At 37.2% G+C, this 19,277-nt stretch overlaps 1 protein-coding gene across 2 annotated transcripts in view; it reads right to left on the bottom strand.

The window, feature by feature from the left end:
- Window positions 1-287: 287 nt before the first annotated feature.
- The window catches only part of fer (fer (fps/fes related) tyrosine kinase), a 48,375-nt gene continuing 29,385 nt past the window's right edge, over window positions 288-19,277 (bottom strand). For both annotated transcript variants that reach the window (XM_056252956.1, XM_056252955.1), the window contains exons 10-19: window positions 16,668-16,763; window positions 16,358-16,561; window positions 16,030-16,152; window positions 12,948-13,004; window positions 11,814-11,929; window positions 11,573-11,667; window positions 11,306-11,429; window positions 5,299-5,453; window positions 5,011-5,133; window positions 288-1,299 (exon numbers count right to left, since the gene is read on the bottom strand). In XM_056252956.1, the coding sequence (XP_056108931.1) occupies window positions 1,163-1,299; window positions 5,011-5,133; window positions 5,299-5,453; window positions 11,306-11,429; window positions 11,573-11,667; window positions 11,814-11,929; window positions 12,948-13,004; window positions 16,030-16,152; window positions 16,358-16,561; window positions 16,668-16,763 (1,230 nt within the window). In that variant the 3' untranslated portion in view covers window positions 288-1,162. The remainder of the gene's footprint in view (window positions 1,300-5,010; window positions 5,134-5,298; window positions 5,454-11,305; window positions 11,430-11,572; window positions 11,668-11,813; window positions 11,930-12,947; window positions 13,005-16,029; window positions 16,153-16,357; window positions 16,562-16,667; window positions 16,764-19,277) is intronic.

Here is a 19,277-nt window from a genome sequence, read left to right as displayed (position 1 = left end):
CTGTTCGTTTTCTCACACAAACCGCTCGTTTCGTGTCTTAGGCCATCAATGTGTACTTACATTTACGAGTCATTAAATCATGTTTAATTTGGACTTCTCTGTGCATGCTCTTTGAGGTGGTGACCATAGACCTGCATTATATGACTGACAGACAAGAACGGTTTGACCTAAAAATATCAAAATTGAAACTACTGCGGAAACAAAGACACCTACATCTTGGATGCCCTTGAGGTAAGCTAAAACATATCAAAAATTTATTTCAAAGTGAACAATCCCTTTAAGGATGTGACACGTTATTTTGTGTGACTGACGAACATCTGTAATTTTTATTTATTTTTTGTCCAAAAAGGTCCTATTGCTCTAGGAATATAAAAATGACATTAAAATGGCTTGACTATAAAACTGCCCAAACCATCAAACAGGTTTAGGACTTTTAAAAAACAAAAAGTGATATTGTGTTATCGGGGTGGACAAACAGTCCTTTATCACACATTCATCTCCATATTTTAAAGGGATAGCTCCCCAAATATGAAAAATCTGTCATCATTTACTCACCCTCATGTCGTTCCAAACCTGTATGACTTTCTTTCCTCTTTGGAACACGAAAGAAGATATTTTGAAAAATGTTTCACTTGTTTTGTACATATAATGAAAGTGAATGGGGTCCAAAACACCAATTGACCACACCAACCTTCATTGATTGGACACAAAAACACTCTAAATATCTTCCTTTGCATTCCACAGAAGAAAGAATGACATAAAGGTAAGAAAATGATAACAAAATGTTCATTTTCGGGTGAACCACCCCCCTTTTTTACTGGTGCGTACACAGGAATACTCAATGGCATACTGAATACACCCCATTTATCTTACGTTCTGTCTGTCGTAGCTTAACTGTTGCTCAGTTACAAAAACAAAACAAAACAGGAAAATCTGCATAATTTTGACATCAGAGCAAAGCTGAGACCTCTCTCCATGCTAATGGCTCAAAACAGCTGGTGCATAGGCAGTTCACACAGTGATTATGTGACGGAGTACTCTTTAGTACAATAATAGCATGTCGTTTGGTGGGCGAAACATTTGTTGTGTTTCTCTCTGCAGATTAGGGATCACCTGGATGTGAAGTATGAGTTTGGCCTTCCAGCCGTTTCCTCATTAAAGGCTATTTTTTCTTGACCGCGGCCAGTTCTTTCTGAATGTCAGCGAATTTGGGGCGATTCTCAGGTTTGTAGTCCCAACATCGCTGCATGATCCTGTACACCTCGTCTGGACACTTCTGCGGGCAGGACATCCTGTAACCTACATTATACACAGACAAACTTTCTATGTCAGTGCTGATTAGATCAATAATTGATAGTGGATAATAAGATTATTAAAAAGCAGTTACACTTTATTTTAAGGTGTCCGTGTTACAGTGCAATTATACATTTAAGTATTGAGTAAAATAACTGCATGTACTTACTATAGGGTAAGGGTCAGGAATAGGGTTTGGTTTAGGGTTAGTTGCATGTAATTATGCATAATATATAGTTATTAGTACAGTTGAATTAACATGTAAGATATGTAACAAAGACACTGAAAATAAAGTGTTACCTAAAAGGCTAACAGTGATTTTGTTACAGGTTTTGTTCAGAACATAATACAAGCGTACTGCACACTGTACAGTGCATACTTTATACTGTATACCGCTTAGTGTGTGAAATAACGTTATGCACAATACACATTTCAAACTCTAGTTATCCACTGTCCAGCTATTTCAGAGATTTTAGATTTTTAACAATAATTAGTTCAAATATAATTTAATTAAAGGTGAAGTACGTAAAAAATATTGTTAAAATACATTCTCTTAACCCAGTTTATTGTTCATTGACTACTAAAACATGTAAACACTGCGCCTCTCGGGCACCATCAGAACACTGAGGGCGGTCCACTCAGATCCAGCTCAAGCTAAGAGTGCAACAGTCGGGTTCCAGAAGTCAACATTATTTCAGCTTATTTTTTTAAATAATTGTTTAACAACAGAATTCCTGGTTAAAAACTACATTACCCATGATGCTGTACAGAAAATTACATCAATCAGAGTGTCAAAATAGCTCTTTAGCTTCTGAAATTACGTAATTACACTCTCAAAGTACTTACATTTGTGTGTGTGTGTGTATCTATATATATATATATATATATACATATGCATATGACTTAAAATATACTGTTTATATACACTCACCGGCCACTTTATTAGGTACCCCATGCTAGTAACGGGTTGGACCCCCTTTTGCCTTCAGAACTGCCTCAATTCTTCGTGGCATAGATTCAACAAGGTGCTGGAAGCATTCCTCAGGGAGTTTGGTCCATATTGACATGATGGCATCACACAGTTGCCGCAGATTTGTCGGCTGCACATCCATGATGCGAATCTCCCGTTCCACCACATCCCAAAGATGCTCTATTGGGTTGAGATCTGGTGACTGTGGAGGCCATTTTAGTACAGTGAACTCATTGTCATGTTCAAGAAACCAATTTGAAATGATTAGAGCTTTGTGACATGGTGGAAGTAGCCATCAGAGGATGGGTACATGGTGGCCATAAAGGGATGGACATGGTCAGAAACAATGCTCAGGTAGGCCGTGGCATTTAAACGATGCCCAATTGGCACTAAGGGGCCTAAAGTGTGCCAGGAAAACATCCCCCACACCATTACACCACCACCACCAGCCTGCACAGTGGTAACAAGGCATGATGGTTCCATGTTCTCATTCTGTTTACGCCAAATTCTGACTCTAACATCTGAATGTCTCAACAGAAATCGAGACTCATCAGACCAGGCAACATTTTTCCAGTCTTCAACTGTTCAATTTTGGTGAGCTCTTGCAAATTGTAGCCTCTTTTTCCTATTTGTAGTGGAGATGAGTGGTACCCGGTGGAGTCTTCTGCTGTTGTAGCCCATCCGCCTCAAGGTTGTGCGTGTTGTGGCTACACAAATGCTTTGCTGCATACCTCGGTTGTAACGAGTGGTTATTTCAGTCACTGTTGCCCTTCTATCAGCTCGAACCAGTCTGGCCATTCTCCTCTGACCTCTGGCATCAACAAGGCATTTCCGCCCACAGAACTGCCGCTCACTGGATGTTTTTTCTTTTTCGGACCATTCTCTGTAAACCCTAGAGATGGTTGTGCGTGAAAATCCCAGTAGATTAGCAGTTTCTGAAATACTCAGACCAGCCCTTCTGGCACCAACAATCATGCCACGTTCAAAGTCACTCAAATCAACTTTCTTCCCCATACTGATGCTCGGTTTGAACTGCAGGAGATTGTCTTGACCATGTCTACATGCCTAAATGCACTGAGTTGCCGCCATGTGATTGGCTGCTTAGAAATTAAGTGTTAACGAGCAGTTGGACAGGTGTACCTAATAAAGTGGCCGGTGAGTGTATATGATCAATATTTGTAAATGAGTAGTTTTAGATTTCTCCATAGTTTTTAATCTGATTATGATGTTCGCAATGCTTCATGGGATTGTAGTTGTTTTGTACCTTTGTCTTTTCCGATTTTTAAAAACATTTTTGATTAAAATCAAAGTTTGTAGTGTTGTTCTTTACCTCATAACTAAAATTGGCTTGTTCATGGTTTATAACTTTTTAGAAAACATGCTAGCAATGTGCTAATTGATGCCAGAAACATGCTAGCAACATGTTAAAAAATTTTTTAGCAATGTGCTAAAGCATGTTAGAATCATGTTAGCAATGTTAAATCATGCTAGCAGCATACACGCTAGCAAATATGTTAAATCATGCTACAGACATCCTAAAACATGTTAGCATTGTGACTGTATTGCCTTCAAAACTACTTCAAAATTCAAGCTTTTAAAATTTCTTCAAACTTTCTGATCAGGCTTTCTCAAGCGTGTCGTGACAAAATGAATGAAAAAAAAAACACTTCCGGTGTAGAAGTGCTGAGTCCCAGCAAAGAGATGAGTCCCAGCTTAGGACCCCAGTAGTATGCCTGATCTAAAGCTGTTCTCACGATTCTTAAATGTAATCAATCAAACCCCTTAATTCATGTAATAATCTTTTATTTTTATCCTGATTATTTATTTAGTTAAAGTGAAAGAAATGACATTTTTAGGTATGTTTTGCGACATTGTTATTTGTTATTAAGCAATAAGGCATCATATATTGTTTTTAATTACAAGCATGTCATAATTCTTAAACAGAATTATGCATGTATCATATTTGTTATGATCATGATTGGAGAACGAAATTGCATATTTACTGCTTGTGAATGTGATTTAAATCTCAATCTAAAAATATTACATCATCCAGATGCTGTAAAAAATTGCTTTTTCGATTGACAAAGAGTGTGAAAAAATATCATAGATGGCCGTTATCTCTAATCATTTCGGATAGCTGTATGCTATGCTACTATGTAAGCTAACTAAAAAAAAACACTAAGAACGAGAAATGTTCAATTTCACAATCTATAGCTTCGTTAATATACCAGTATATCAAACATAAGTTAAAAGACATTAATGGTCGTTATAACGTAGTTCAAACGACGTAATATAATAATGTGATTTTGCCTGATTTGTAACCCGGCACTAAAGCGATTACCCATAAAACGTGCTTTGAACCAATCAGATTGCTTGGGTCCTTACTGTTTCCGGGTCCAAGCCTCGATTTGTTTCAAATGAGAATATGTTTACCTGTTGAGACATGCCTTCACAAACCCCTCAAGAGCTGTGATTGTGATGTTTGATTTGGGGATTTGCAACTCGCAAAAGGGGCGTTTGCAAGGTTGTTTGAAAATATGATTTTTTTTTTTTCTAATTTCGCTAGTGTCGCAGAAACTACATACTTCACCTTTAATCAAATATAAAAGAAAAATGTACTATTTTAATAAATGTAGAAACATTTAAAATAAATGAAAAAAGGTAAGAAAATGTAATTTAAAACGCATTAAAATGTAAAAAAAATAAAATCTGGTTCATTCATTCACTATATGGAATCCATTTAGTACCTTTTTCAACCTGTTCTCGAGCCTGCTGGTTGGTCATGCCCGGGTAAGGACACACTCCTAGGCTAAATGTTTCCCACAGGAGGATCCCATAACTCCACACATCACTCTCTGAGCTGTATCTCCCTGTGGTTTAAACAACATGTCAAACATCAAACTGGATCCACTACTAAACCAAAATATATACTAATTCATAGCAACCAATTCACTCCTATTATGTTTGTAAAGAGAATCAGTTTCGAGGCAAAGTAGCTTTAACCACCGGCAGCACAGACCGCATGGGTGCTTTACCATAGTTCAGTGCTTCCGGTGCAGTCCACTTGATTGGGATCTGTTTCAGTCCTGATGAGGAGTAGATGCCATCGTCCTCCTGTCGGGACATCCCAAAATCGCTGATCTTCAGCACATTGTTCTCTCCCACAAGGCAGTTGCGAGCAGCCAGGTCTCTGCAAGATTTAGAGAAACTGTAATATCACATTATGAATAATGCAATGCATGCACTCTCAGCTCACAATCATGACTCTGATTGGACAATTCACATCTGTCAACAAAATAATCTACGGGAAAATTGGACTAAACTGGTTTCAAATTCAAGTCAACTTCTGCCAAATAAACAGTTGTCGGGGAATGAAGTAAACAGTCTAGACAATTATACTGTGATTGCAGTTATGAACACCCCCAGTCTAGAAAAAGTGCCCAATGAGACCGTCCGCGGCCAAGTCAGGATCATTAGCCTTCTGCTGTCAAGACAGCTGGTGAGAATATCCAAAGATCCTCATCTGTTTCTCAAAACTTCAGAGTAACAAAGTGACTTTAACTGCATAACATGCAGCACTGTGTGTGATATTGATTTCCACATCGCTCTATCTATAAACTTCAAAACCTTGAAAATGATTGCAGGATTTAAAGTTTGAGGGACAGACATGGGTACGGTACAGATACTTCCACAAAAACAAGATGATGGACAACAGATTTTATACTTAGACTCTTAATGTAATAAAAAAAAACATTGAGGGAAACATGTTTTTAACTACAATCTTACTCTATTTTACTTAAAGGAGCTGTATGTAAGATTGTGGCCAAAACTGGTACTGCAATCACTTTCAAATTACTGTAGAGTGGTGTATCCCCTCCCCCTCCCCCCTGACTCAAGGTTGCCAGATAGGCTGCAGGATCCAGCAGGAACGTGACGAGCTGCAGCTGTGGTAACTAGAGAAGAGCTGGCAACCCGGATGCCGCAACACTACTGACTTCGTGATTGGTAGATAGGTGGAGGGTGGAGCATCAGACCAAAACACAACATGACAACATCAACATCAGTTGAGGGCTGCAACTGCACTTTTTAAATGACAATATCCTGGCCGGACTACTGTTGTCAGTGATATAAGTATTTGAAATGTACATGATTTCTTAATGTCTAGTGATATATCAGGGCCATTTTATGATTAATTGAAATACATTTCTTACATACAGCTCCTTTAAATGCTTTAATCAGCCACTGTTGCCAAGTACATTCATGTGTAGTCAAAATGATAATAAAAAAATAAAAATAAAAAAAAAGTACATTAATATACATAATACATATATAAAAATGTATATTGGCCCGGTATCACAGACAGGGCTTAGATTAAGCCAGGATTAGTCCTTATGGGCTAGCTTTCATGACGCACACACGCAGGGTCTCTCCCTCTCTACCGTGCTCTCTCACCTTCACTTTTTCCTCACAATCATGACATAGATCCACAGCTAGATCAATGAGTATAGAAGCACTATGATTACAATGACCTCCGATTGAACTGTCACAAAATTCTGAAATTATCGTACAGTATGGGATTTTTTTCATTATTTATCGTACATCGTACAGAGGTCAAAATTATCGTACAAATACGATAATTATCGTACATCTGGCAACACTGCTGGGACTAGCTTAAACCTTGTCTGTTAAACCGGGGGATTAAATATCATCAAAAGGCCTAACATATCTATAGCTACACTACCATTTAAACATTTGGGGTCAGTAAGATTTTTTTTGAAAGAAATCAATATTTTATTTATTCAGCAAGGATGCATTAAATTGATCAACGACTTTTACAGCATGGTCTGTCTGAATACTCAATTCTGATTGGCTGGAAGGTGTGCATTAAAACCGTTAAAAGCACAGGTAGTTTCAGTCAGTTTAATCCCAAATTAAATTTATATGCTGTTTTCATTTAAAAACAGCGCTGCACACACAGAAACATTCAGAAGCACAGAAACTCATCAGTGCTGCTAAAAATAGCTTCGCTACAGAATCGCTACATAATAATTCTCAGCAACAAGGGGGTAAAATGTTTTTTTTAAAGCTTTTTTAAAGCTTTTGAAACTCGCAGTTTCGCTGTTAGGAGAGAGACAGGTAATTCACACATGCACTCTTTCTCTCGCTCTAATTCATTCAAATAAATGTAATCTGACGTACTACTTTATCTCTGTGTCTGATTCAAAGCGGGCAGAATGCTAGATCTAAGGAGCCATAACTGACGAAAATAACCGTCATTTTTACCCTTCCGGTCAAATATTGCGCTGCAAACATCAATAACATGCTGTCAAATGACCATGGTATAAGTGGCATAATCCATGGCTAGCTGTGCATTAAACGATTTTAATTTGGGTGGTATTTTGCCTCTGCGTCGAGCATTAAAATCATTTAACGCACAGCTAGCCATTGATAATCCCTTGCTTATAATTTTACAAAGTTTTCTATTTCTATTACTTTCTATTCTTCATAGAATCCTGAAAAAATGTATCATGGTTTCCACAAAAATATTAAGCAGCACAACCGTTTTCAACTGTGATGATAAGAAGAAATGTTTCTTAAGCAGCAAACCAGCATATTAGACTGATTTCTGAAGGATCATGTGATACTGGAGACTGGAGTAATGATGCGGAAAATTCAGCTTTGACAAAACAGGAATAAATTATATTTTAAAATATATTCAAATAGAAAACAGATATTATAAATTGTAATAATATTTCACAATATTACTATTTTTACAGTATTTTTGATCAAATAAATGCAGCCTTGCTAAGCATAAGAGACCTCTTTCAAAAACATAAAACAAATATTACAGACCCCAAACTTATGATCGATAGTGTACATCACCGACAAATACAGATATGTTCGCGTATAATACAAATAATAACTGTTTTGATTGCTGCTTGAAACTAAATTTAGCAAGCTAACATCATTTTAGGACATAATGAGAGACTTTTTAGGGTATATTTACACTAAAAATGGAAAAGCTTTTAAAAGCTTTGCGTTTTTCGCAAATACAGAGACAACAACATTGTCAAAGCGATCCCAGTTCACACGGATCCACAAAAACAACTAAAAACACTGTATTATGCTGCCAGGCCAGTAGTTGGCGATGTATCTTTGTAAAGAAACACTGAGTTTTTGTAGTCGACACGGAGACGATAACGGTATCGTTTTCAAAAAACTTGCACTTTGACACCATTTTTAGGCCCTAAAATACCGTTATCGTGTAAATGAACCGCCATAATAACGCATAAACGCATTGTTTTTAGGTGAGTATTCTGTTGAGTAAACAGCCCCTTAAAGACACTCTCCAGTCCAGACATTAAATAACTGCCATTGAGTGTTTAGTATGGCACTGATTGAACATTGGCAGGGTAGACCAAAAAAATAAGTACCGGTAATGAGTTTTCATATAACAACATTCAAAATCTTAAAGGAATAGGCCCTTTTTAAAATAAAAAGTCTACAAAAGCCGATCATTAGATTCGCCACATCTCTCTCATACAAGGAAGATGATTCGATCTATTCTCTTCATCCCCAACCAGTGATTTAAGATTCTAGTCCACAGCCACTGCTGTGCCTCTCACTGGCATTTATGCTGAGCAGACATCCTCAGCTACACAACCATATTAGGTTGTCACATCCCAAAAATTGCCTTGCTAACATGAGATGGAGAAAGACAGCGGGGGGTGGGGGGGTAGCGGAGGAGAGAGGACTGATCTGACAGAAAGGTGCTCAAACCACCGTCGCCCCTAACATGATCATGTCTGATAGTAAATGGATTTTTAGCAGGGTGCTGATAGAGCGCCCACAGCTCATTTCTGAGCGACATGTATTCAGCCGGCTGGCTTCAGCCTCAAACAGCACAATGCACCAAAGCCCATTTCACAGTTTAAAAATCACCACCAGAAAGAAGCAAGACGAATTGGACGGGAAGGTGCCGCTAGGTCCTGATGTTTTAATGGGTGGCTGAGTTGTTCAGATAAAGAAAAAGTAAGGTACACTTGGGCTTCTGCTAGTTGGATGGTTTAAGAGGATATTACTAAATATAAATCATCAAATACCAAATTTACATTAGTTGACATATATATAGATATTTATAGACTTCATGGAAGGATGTTAATACAACACAGTGAGCTGCTTTGCTGTTGCCATTACAGGTAGTTTCCTTTCCCACTGCTAGCAACACGCATCTACAACGTGACATGATCCCATTCGTTTCAATGGAGAGCTGGCGATTTCCGGAGTCACGAGTGACAATGACCATTGGTGACAGGAAGTAGATGTGTCCAGCAACGCAACAAAGTTAAGATATGTTTAACTTTATGCAAATAAATAGGGACTTTTGGGAGCAACAACCAATAGGAGTGAAGTCAGTGGAGAGCACGTGAACCGTCACTACATCCTGTAGTGGAGAGTGTCGCGGGCAAGATGGAGTGATTATTTTCCTATAGTTTGTGATGTCTCCGTGTACATACGGGCGGGGGTACTCGCTGTGCTGAACCTGAATGGTTTCATGAACCCAGATTGACCGGTGCTTGCGCTTTCGCTGCAGATAAATAGCCACGATAGCAAAGAGCTCTCGCTGTTTCTCGTATATCTTTAATAATAAGCCTTTTATGTACTGATTCCATTTATCTTTAGTCTTTTCCCATTCAAAATATGTTTTTAGCGGCAAGAAAACTGATTTGGTGTCTGCAACATGGAATAACATCCGGGAACAGGGCTGCCAACTCACTAACCATAAACCAATCACCATTGAGTATTTCAACCAATCACCATAGAGATCAAATTATGTAATATCAGTTTGAATGCTACCACTGATAATGTACCAACTATCTTTATTATGGAGAGTAGAGATATTGAATATTTGATCACCAACAAGTTTACCAAGCTACCATTCAAACATCAGCTACAAATTAAAAATTAAGACCTCATGCCTAAGTTGGATACAGGCTAAAGCAGGGCTTCCCTATTCTAGTCCTCGCGCCTCCCCGCTCTGCACAGTCTCTCTTATCTAATCATCAGCTTGTTAGAAGAGAGCTCCATGAACTCCAATTCAAAAGCTCTTAACTGAATGATAAATGTAGAGTATGTTGCGATGATAAATCTGAAAATAAACATAATTTGGTAATATGTATTTTGATCTCATTTAACATGATAGTTGACTTGTAACCGTCACGTCTAACACACTTTACACCCGCGAACAGATGCATACAAACACACCTGCTTTGGATTGGAATCTGTCTTAAGATGACGAAATACCCTTCTGAGTCCACTTCTTGTGCGCGTACGGTCGAATGGAACCCACCCCTCAACTGAGCGCGTCAGATAAGAGAGACATAAAAAAAATGTATAGAGCGGGGGAGGCGCGAGGACTAGAAATGGAAACCCCTGGGCTAAAGCAATCAGCTTCACTAAATGGTCGAATGTGCTCTTTTAACACAGATATTACCTCTTTATTGAGATTTTTGCTTGATAGGCTAAGTGAGCGAAATCAAATTTATATTTTATTGCTGTATAAGTGTCATTTTCTTTTAATTGTCTGTCTAAAAGTGACCTAAAAAGCCATTTTAAAGCAGTTAACCAAAAAAATAATAATTCTTGGTAGGGGATCCCCAGAATGTTACAATTTAGTGTGCCTCATGAGCTATGAGGTCATAGAGGTTACATTTTTCATAATGAGTCATATAATAAAGTTATCTTAATGGCTAGTAGTAAAAGTAGTCGTTCAGAACATAGTGTGTACCCAAAGTGTAGAACGGCAAAGAGGTTCCCACAAAATACACAGATACAACGATAGATGTTTTTCTCCACAAAAAAAAAAAAAACTGGAGCAATTGTTCATGAAAAATGTACAAAAATTGTCCTACAAACAGACCGTTTTGGTTATGCAAATATATGTATATAATATTGTTTACATTCTTTTAAGTTTAACCGGACAAGTTTTTGTTAGGATAAGGTGTATCATTATTAAATCTGAAGCTTTTCAGTTTTTCTTACCTGTGTATGCAGTTCTTTAGCTCCAGGTACGCCATTCCTCCAGCAGCGTCTAATGCAAACTTTACCAGTTGCTTTGTCTTAAGGTCCTCCTTTTTCTTTCTTAAGAATGATAAAAAGTCCCCACCTATTGAAAAATGGCAAAGTAAATGAGCTATAGATGTGCAATACATTAAAAGAGACACCAACATCCCAAACAAGTATTCAACAACTTTTAACGAGAATGGGTTTCAGTGGCTAATGGCTGAGACGAAGATCCAGTTTACTGACCTGTTACAAGTTCCATTACTATGTAAATGGGCTGCCGTTGGGTACAGACGCCTATTAACTTCACAATGTTCGGGTGATCATACTGCTTCAGGATCCTAGAGGTGGAGAAAGCATAAATGAATATGGACATGACCACATTATTTCATCACTCATTATTATTTTTAGGAGAATGTGAAACAAAGTGAAGTTTGAAGAATGAGAAAGTATGACGTAAAGCATGCAACGGGGAATGTGTCTTCACCTGGCTTCTGAGAGGAACTTTATCTTGAGGTCTTGTGGTAGATCTTCCTTACAAGTTTTCACGGCCACTGGGGTTTTATCTCGCAGCGTTCCTTTAAAAACCTCCCCAAAATTTCCCTAAAAACAACATTTGTCCAAAAACACTGAGCATCTTATTTCATATAAAATAATAAAAAGAACAATGGCAGTTTTCACACCATATTAGTAGTAATAGCGACGGGTAACTTTAGACAACTAATTATCCAACACATTACTTGGTCGACTAGTTTTGTGTTTGTTTTGCTGTCATTTTTTAACAGACCTGTCAACCAGTCAACCTAATTAATTGTGAAAATATGTCATTTTGCACAAGGTCCTACCCTAAAAATCCTTGCTTTATAAAAGGGTTTAGTTCACCAAAAAATTAAAGTTCTGTCATCAATTACTCACCCTCATGTCGTTTAAAACCCGTAAGACTTTTGTTCATCTTCAGAACACAAATAAAGATATTTTTGATGAAATCTAAGAGCTTTTTGTCCCTCCATTGACAGCTATGCAACCACTACTTTGACGCTTCAAAAAGTTCATAAAGAGGTCGTAAAATGAATCCATATGAATTTAGTCCAAATTAAGAAAAGATTGAATTTAGGCTTTTATTCACATATAAACATTCATCAACGCACACATCAGTTGTGGTAAACCAACGGAAGCTCAAGAATGTTCGCTTGACGTGCAAGAACCAATGAGGTTCATTCTTGTGCGTCAAGCAAGTTCGGCTGAGCTTCTGTTTATGTTCACTGATCAATGTTTATATGTAAATAAATGCCTAAATTTGACGATCTCTTTATGAACTTTTTGAAGCGTCAAAGTGTTAGTTGTGTAGCTGTTAATGAAGGGATAGAAAGCTCTCAGATTTCATCAAAAATATCTTCATTTGTGTGCCGAAGATGAACGAAAGTCTTTTATTTCTGGGTGAACTAACCCTTTAATTTCTTTCAAAATAACTTAATTGTACTGACGCCAAACTTTTGAATGGTAGCGTATGTATATCTCCATCAAAGTCCCATGGTATTACCATCTGATCACTGTACCATGGTACCACCACAGTATTTTTCTGCAACAGTCTCAAACACAAGCACAATGGATGTGGACTTACTTTGCCAAGGAGTTCTCCAAGAATGACGTCCTCATGATTGAGAATCCATTTCTTATCCTGAGCAAACAAACAAAAATAGCAAATTATCTTTCTGACACACGTTCATTAATGAACTAATGACTCGTGCAGAGACAAACAGAAGAGAGATGCTGAGCGTCCTGTGGGTCAGTCACTGTGCTGTTACTCTGATGAATGATAATGATGCAATTATCACCTCATTCTCCAAAAGCACTCTCATAGACAGAGACTCTCATAGACTATTTTTATTGTGAAACCTCTACTTTTACAACTTTATTTGACAATTAATACACTATTGTGATAACAGCAATACACAGAGGTATATGTGCACAATCCATTTATCTTTGCAAAATACAAACTCAAGGTAATCGCACAAGGTAAATAAACCAAAATATTCCTTAAAAGTGCCCCTATTATGCTATTTTCACGGTTCCTCATTTTGTTTTGGAGGTTTCCTACAATAGGTTTCATAGTCAAAAAACACTTTAGTTTTCTCATAATATACATTGCACATCATAATTTCTCAAAGAGTCTGAAAAAGGTTCGTTCGAAGATCCAGTGTCTCTAAACCCCTCCTTTTCGAGAGCCTACTCTGCTCTGATTGGTCAGACGGCCCAGTTGTGATTGGTCTACTGCGATTGGTCTTACAGCGCAAATCGGAAACAAAACCTCTATTAGCAAATCTGAATTTCAGCTCCGGATGCTTCTTTGGTGCTGATACACAGTTTTTTAGTATCAATTCCAGCAGGATTCCGTCCTTATCCTTTTGAAATGCATTCAAAGTGGATTCGCAGTGCTGAAAACATTGTTGTCTTGTCATGTCAACATCATAAACCAAACTCTTCCAGGCCTCAGCTACAACTACAGTGTTTGAAGGTCAAAGTAGACATCGTTCACGAGCAGCCAATGAAAGCTATAGGCTGGAATTATGCAAATATGTTACATTGTTACCCAAGAATGTAACAGTGAGACTGGAATTGCTGGCGACCCGTTTCAACAGTTCCGAATCAATTCTTTCTTTTAGTATACAAAACTTAATTTGTCGTGCACTTTGATCTTTAAAGCTTTGCAGACCTTTTACATTTACAAACAGCTATATTGCACACTGCATCAAAGGTAATATTTTAATAAGCATAATAGGGGCACTTTAAAAGACACAAAAACACATTTACTGTGCGTATCTTGTGTATGATTTTCAGTCAGTGTGTTTAATTCAAATTTTAGAGTTGACCCAAACTGTTTTTACTGATCACAAACTAATATAGGATTCAAAGACAATTAAAACATACACACAAAAAAGAAACATCCCTTTCTAAAACCTCAACACATTTACAGCAGTGGCAATGAGAACAGACATTTAGCTCAACATTGATAATAGCATAAATCAAAGAGCCATTACTCTAAACGTCATGAGGATAAGTGACCTGCAGTCAGCCTGGAAAATAATGCACTTCACTCAACATTCTTATTCAAAACTAAGCAATGAAACAAAACAAAAAAAAAGAGCTTTTTGGCAGCAAACTCTTAATATGGGTTTGGTTCATACAGGGATAAAAAAGCACCCCATGAGTAAAATGAAATGCTCTGCTGTATCTTCAATCCCGTGGGCCTAATTTTCTGCCAGAGGCCCTGTACATCTTGTTCAGATATGGATTCTTAACAAATGGAAATGGATTCTGAACATCGCATCATGGATTCGATCAAATACCAACCGATAAAAAATCAAAACCTGATAGCCTGTGCTAGAAATCTTATAACGGGCCATGTTTGGATCTTCCAACAGGACAGTGATCCAAAAACAAACATCAAAATCAAAACAAAAATGGGTCAATGAGCACAAAAGGAAGCTTCAGCCATGACCATCCCAGTCCCAGACCTGAACCCTATAGAAAATGAGTGGGCTGAACTGAAGAGAAGAAGCACCAACATGGATCTGGGAATCTGAAGGATCTGGAGAGATTCTGTATGGAGGAATGGTCTCTGATCTCTTGTCAGGTGTTCTCCAAACTCATCAGGCATTATATGAGAAGACTCAGCTGTTATCTTGGCAAAAGGAGGTTGCAAAAATATTTAATAAAAGGGTGCAAATAATTGTTCCCAATGTGTTTTGGAGAAAAACTTTTATTTCAAAATGTGATTTTCCCCCCACTTTCAATTATTTTACTTCAATAAAAGGTTAGATTTTTGCATTTTTTTTAAATAAAATATCAAAAGGATAAACAATGCAGATTTATTTTTTACAGCCATCTTTGATCATATTTACCAAGGGGGCAAATACAGTAATTCTGACCAGCACTGTGTATTTGAAATATAAATCACTTTTAACATTATAATAAATGTCTTTATTTCCCTTTTAATTGAACGTTTAATGCTAAATAAAAGTACTAATATCTTTTAATAAAAACCTCTTACTGGCGCCAAACGTTTAAACAGTAGTGTACATGCCTTCATGTGTAATTAAATTACAGTTTATTAATCACACATATTACAATTTCGATTTTGTCAATTAAATGTGCAGCTCTACACAGTCTGAACATATCCCAGCATTCACAGGGGTGTGAGAATGTTTCTTGCATGCTGCAGCAGAAACATCACCACTATTATGATTTCAGTCAACATGTTCGGATGGAGAGCTTTACCCCTGTCATCAAAAACCCATCAGAGGAACAGCATGGCAGGTAATCATCCACACACACACACACACCTCCAGGAGGGAATCCAGCCAGTGTGGACCACTATCAAGAAAGGAGTCTAAAGCGAAATTTTCTAAACCACTACAATTTTTTTTTTTTTCATAGCCAAAGAGAAATCAAAGCACACATAGGACTTTACATCTGCAGGACAGGTTGATTTGAGAACTGCACAGCACGACATCAATTTAATATCAAATGTAGTTGCACACGTTAGGGGAAATGAGCAATGTACCCTCTGAATTTCTGTAATAAGGAACTCTATGGCTTCATATATTGTAAAAAAAAAAAAGTGATAGCCTCAGAAGTGACACAGCAAATGACTACTGAGAGCAGAACAGCTTGTTAAAATGAAAAGAGACACAATGTTTCACCTTTATGACGGGGTTCAAGAGCACGACCCCAGATTTCTTGGTGATGACTTGTTTAGTCGTGTAATGATGCTCTATGAGCTGTGGGATGGTGGGGAAGCCAGTGCCTTCAAATCTGTACTGATTCTGCAGACAAAAGGAGGCAAATGAAATCAGACAGTTCAGTAAACTCAAAACAAAATAAAATAATTACTTGTGTATTTTCAAATATTTTAAAACAAAACCAAATATAATATCATTTTTTCATGATTACTTCTTCACTTATTTAATCTGACTTTTTTTTTTTAAATGTATTCTTTGAATGATACAACTTTTTTGATCATGTACTTACATCAGCAAACTGAATGATGAAATGTCTGCGCTGTCCGTCTGAAAACACAGAGAGCACATATTCTCCAGGTTTGCCGTGGCTCTCGCGCACCAGGAAGTCTCCCTGCTGCTTCAGCAGCTCCTGGGCCTCTGTCCTGGGAATGGCACCATGATACCACTCCTGCTCGCCCAGCGGTTTCTCACTAGTGGGTATCACATCGAAAAACTGAAGAGGGACAAAACCCAGGAGGTCAAGCAGAGAATATGACAGGTCAGGATAGAAATGAAGAAGTGTTGATGGAAAAAGCAGCTGACTCAGTTCTGAAACTTACTGATGAAGAGCCCAGTACAGACTTGGGCGAGCGGATGATTCCAGCGATGGAGTGTCTGAGGGTGTCAAACTTTGATACCTTGTCTTTGCTTTTATCCTGAAATAAAATGTACGTGTCCATGACAAAGTTGTAATGAAACTGTAAATCAAATACTTGTCCAAGTCTAGCAGAAAAAGTATTAAATACGTTTTTTTGGACACGGTACAGTGATAAAACTATATCTTTATAGACCATTACTCACATTCCATAATAATAAAACATTGTACCATGTTAACCCCACAGATTTTTACAGTAATATGGTACAGCCAAAGGACTGTTTTGTAAGATAAAAATCATACACTTAGTGTTCAAGTATATTTGGATGGATATATTTGAATTTAAAAGTAAAATAATTTAAATGACACATTTTTAGAAAAAGAAAATAAATCTCATTTACAATCCCTGCAGTATAAGTTTCCATTTTTAAAAGTCTTAATAAATCATACTGTGCAGCAATAAAAATAAAAAAAAAGCAGCAAAAAAAACAGGACACACTGCCCTCTTCAGACAGCTTCAACACCAGCAGCATGTCAAATCAAACTATACACAATTATATCACAGCACACATATTAATATTGTGTTGGGGTGCAGCTGGGAACAATCGGTTTAAGAAGTCAAAATTATTCTTAGTAATAGCAATTGTTGTTGTATGCAATTGATTTTCTCAGATCTGATTCATGTGTTAAAATCAGGGTTTCTGCAGGTTTCATGAAGGTAGATTTAAAACTTTTAAAGACCAAGTGAAGAAAATGTCAGGAATAAAGTGAAGGGAACTTAACATGTCAATATGTAAATCTTAATGTCTAGGGGAGGAACACAATGAGTAAGCAACACTAAAAATGATATTCTGCAAAATAGTTGTTCTTGATGTTCTCAGTACTTTTATATTTTCACAGTGCAAATTTCTAAAGCTTCTTAAATCAAGATACATTTAATTGAGAAGCAGAATTGCATAAGTGTTACATTCCTGTCTTGTTTCCCTGCTTTTGTGTTGTAGGACTTTTATTTTGAAGTGTATTTTCTGCTCCCCTTGTTTCAGTGTTTCACCCTTGTGATTGGTTCCTTGCTACATTGTTTGTTCCCATAGTTACCCTTGTTTGTTTCCATGACGATTAATCACCTCCACCTGTCTCTTGTTAGCCCCTTATTATCTTGTGTATTTAAACCCCAGTATGTCCTCATGTCAAGTCTTGTCCTACATGGCTGTTTTGTTAGTGTCCTTTATTCTTGTTTTCTCTGTTCCTAGATGTTCTGTTTCTTGTGTTTTTTTGGTTCTTTTGTTAATAAATATTATTACTGCAATCAGATACTACTCTCCAACATTACAAAGTAGTCTTATTTTCTACGAAACAGATCAAAATAAAGCGAGTTTCTGATTAAAACAAGAAATATCTGCCAACGGGGTCAGAAAAATACTCTTAATTTAAAGGGAAAACAAGTTTTCTTTCCTCATTGACAGATATTGTAAGTGTAAACTCACCTAATTTTGTTCAATTTCTCAGAAAAACAGACTTCATTTCTTCATTTTGCATCTCAGGTAAATGTAGATGGTTGTATTGGAACGCTTAGATATTTGTGAAGATGAAGATATGCATTTTTTGCCATGCATTCAACATTTAATGCCATGATGACTTTAGGAATTTAAGACTTTCTGCTCTGATTTAAGACCTTTTTAAGGCCTTAATTTGTGGAAGGGTGAATTAAAGTCCCCCTGTGGTGAAAATTTAACTTTTAATATGCTTTTCAGATAAACCATGTGCAAATTCATAATTCATAAAACTGCAGTGAACCAAAGACAGTCTCAAAAACGTGTTGTTTCTTATGTCACAAACCTTGTAACCAATCACGTCAACATGCTGGTGGGCTTTAGCACATAATTAACTATCCTCTGAAGCAGTGGAGTCTCAAGAGAAGCCATACCTGTCTATTTTTCTGTTGATATGAAAAATTGTGTACATTTAACAATATAGCGGGTGAATTATGTATATGATGTATATTATGATGTTATGTCATGATGAACTATATGGCTTTCTATGAAAGTGTTATCCTTTTCTTTCAAAGTGTTTAAGGATGCCGATTTTTAGAAGGCAGGCTGAGATGGCGAATGGGAACATGGTTTGTGTAACATTAGCAACACATCTTTAAAGATTAAAGATAACATTAGCTGTTTGATAACACAGTTAAGCAAAAGGCTAATCATGTTAATTACCGTTGTGTGTACGACATTGTAAAGAGCGATACCATTTTACAGCATTTAGTACAGTAACTTGAGTAAAAGTTGACCGAATGGATCTCTGAGCTGGTGTAAGTGAGTGGCGGCGGGGCTAATTAGCATATTCTGTGTATACTAAATGAAGCAAGGCTTGCTGGGCTTTAGCGCCACCAAAAATTTGCTTAGCATTGGCGCCACCACAGTGTCGTAAATGTGAGTGGGAAGCTCTGGATTTTCTTTAAGCCCCGATCTTTATGAGTTGGGGGCGTGTCAGTGAGAAACATGGCGGAATACCACAATACTTAAAGGTGTTTAGCAGTGATATTGTCAGGCTTTTCTATTTAAAGCGAAGTAAGCTA

Source organism: Rhinichthys klamathensis, unplaced genomic scaffold, assembly GCF_029890125.1.
Source record: "Rhinichthys klamathensis goyatoka isolate OS25496 unplaced genomic scaffold, OSU_Roscu_1.1 h1tg000099l_1, whole genome shotgun sequence".
Lineage (NCBI taxonomy): Eukaryota > Metazoa > Chordata > Actinopteri > Cypriniformes > Leuciscidae > Rhinichthys > Rhinichthys klamathensis.
This window is presented reverse-complemented; position numbering and strand designations above follow the sequence as displayed.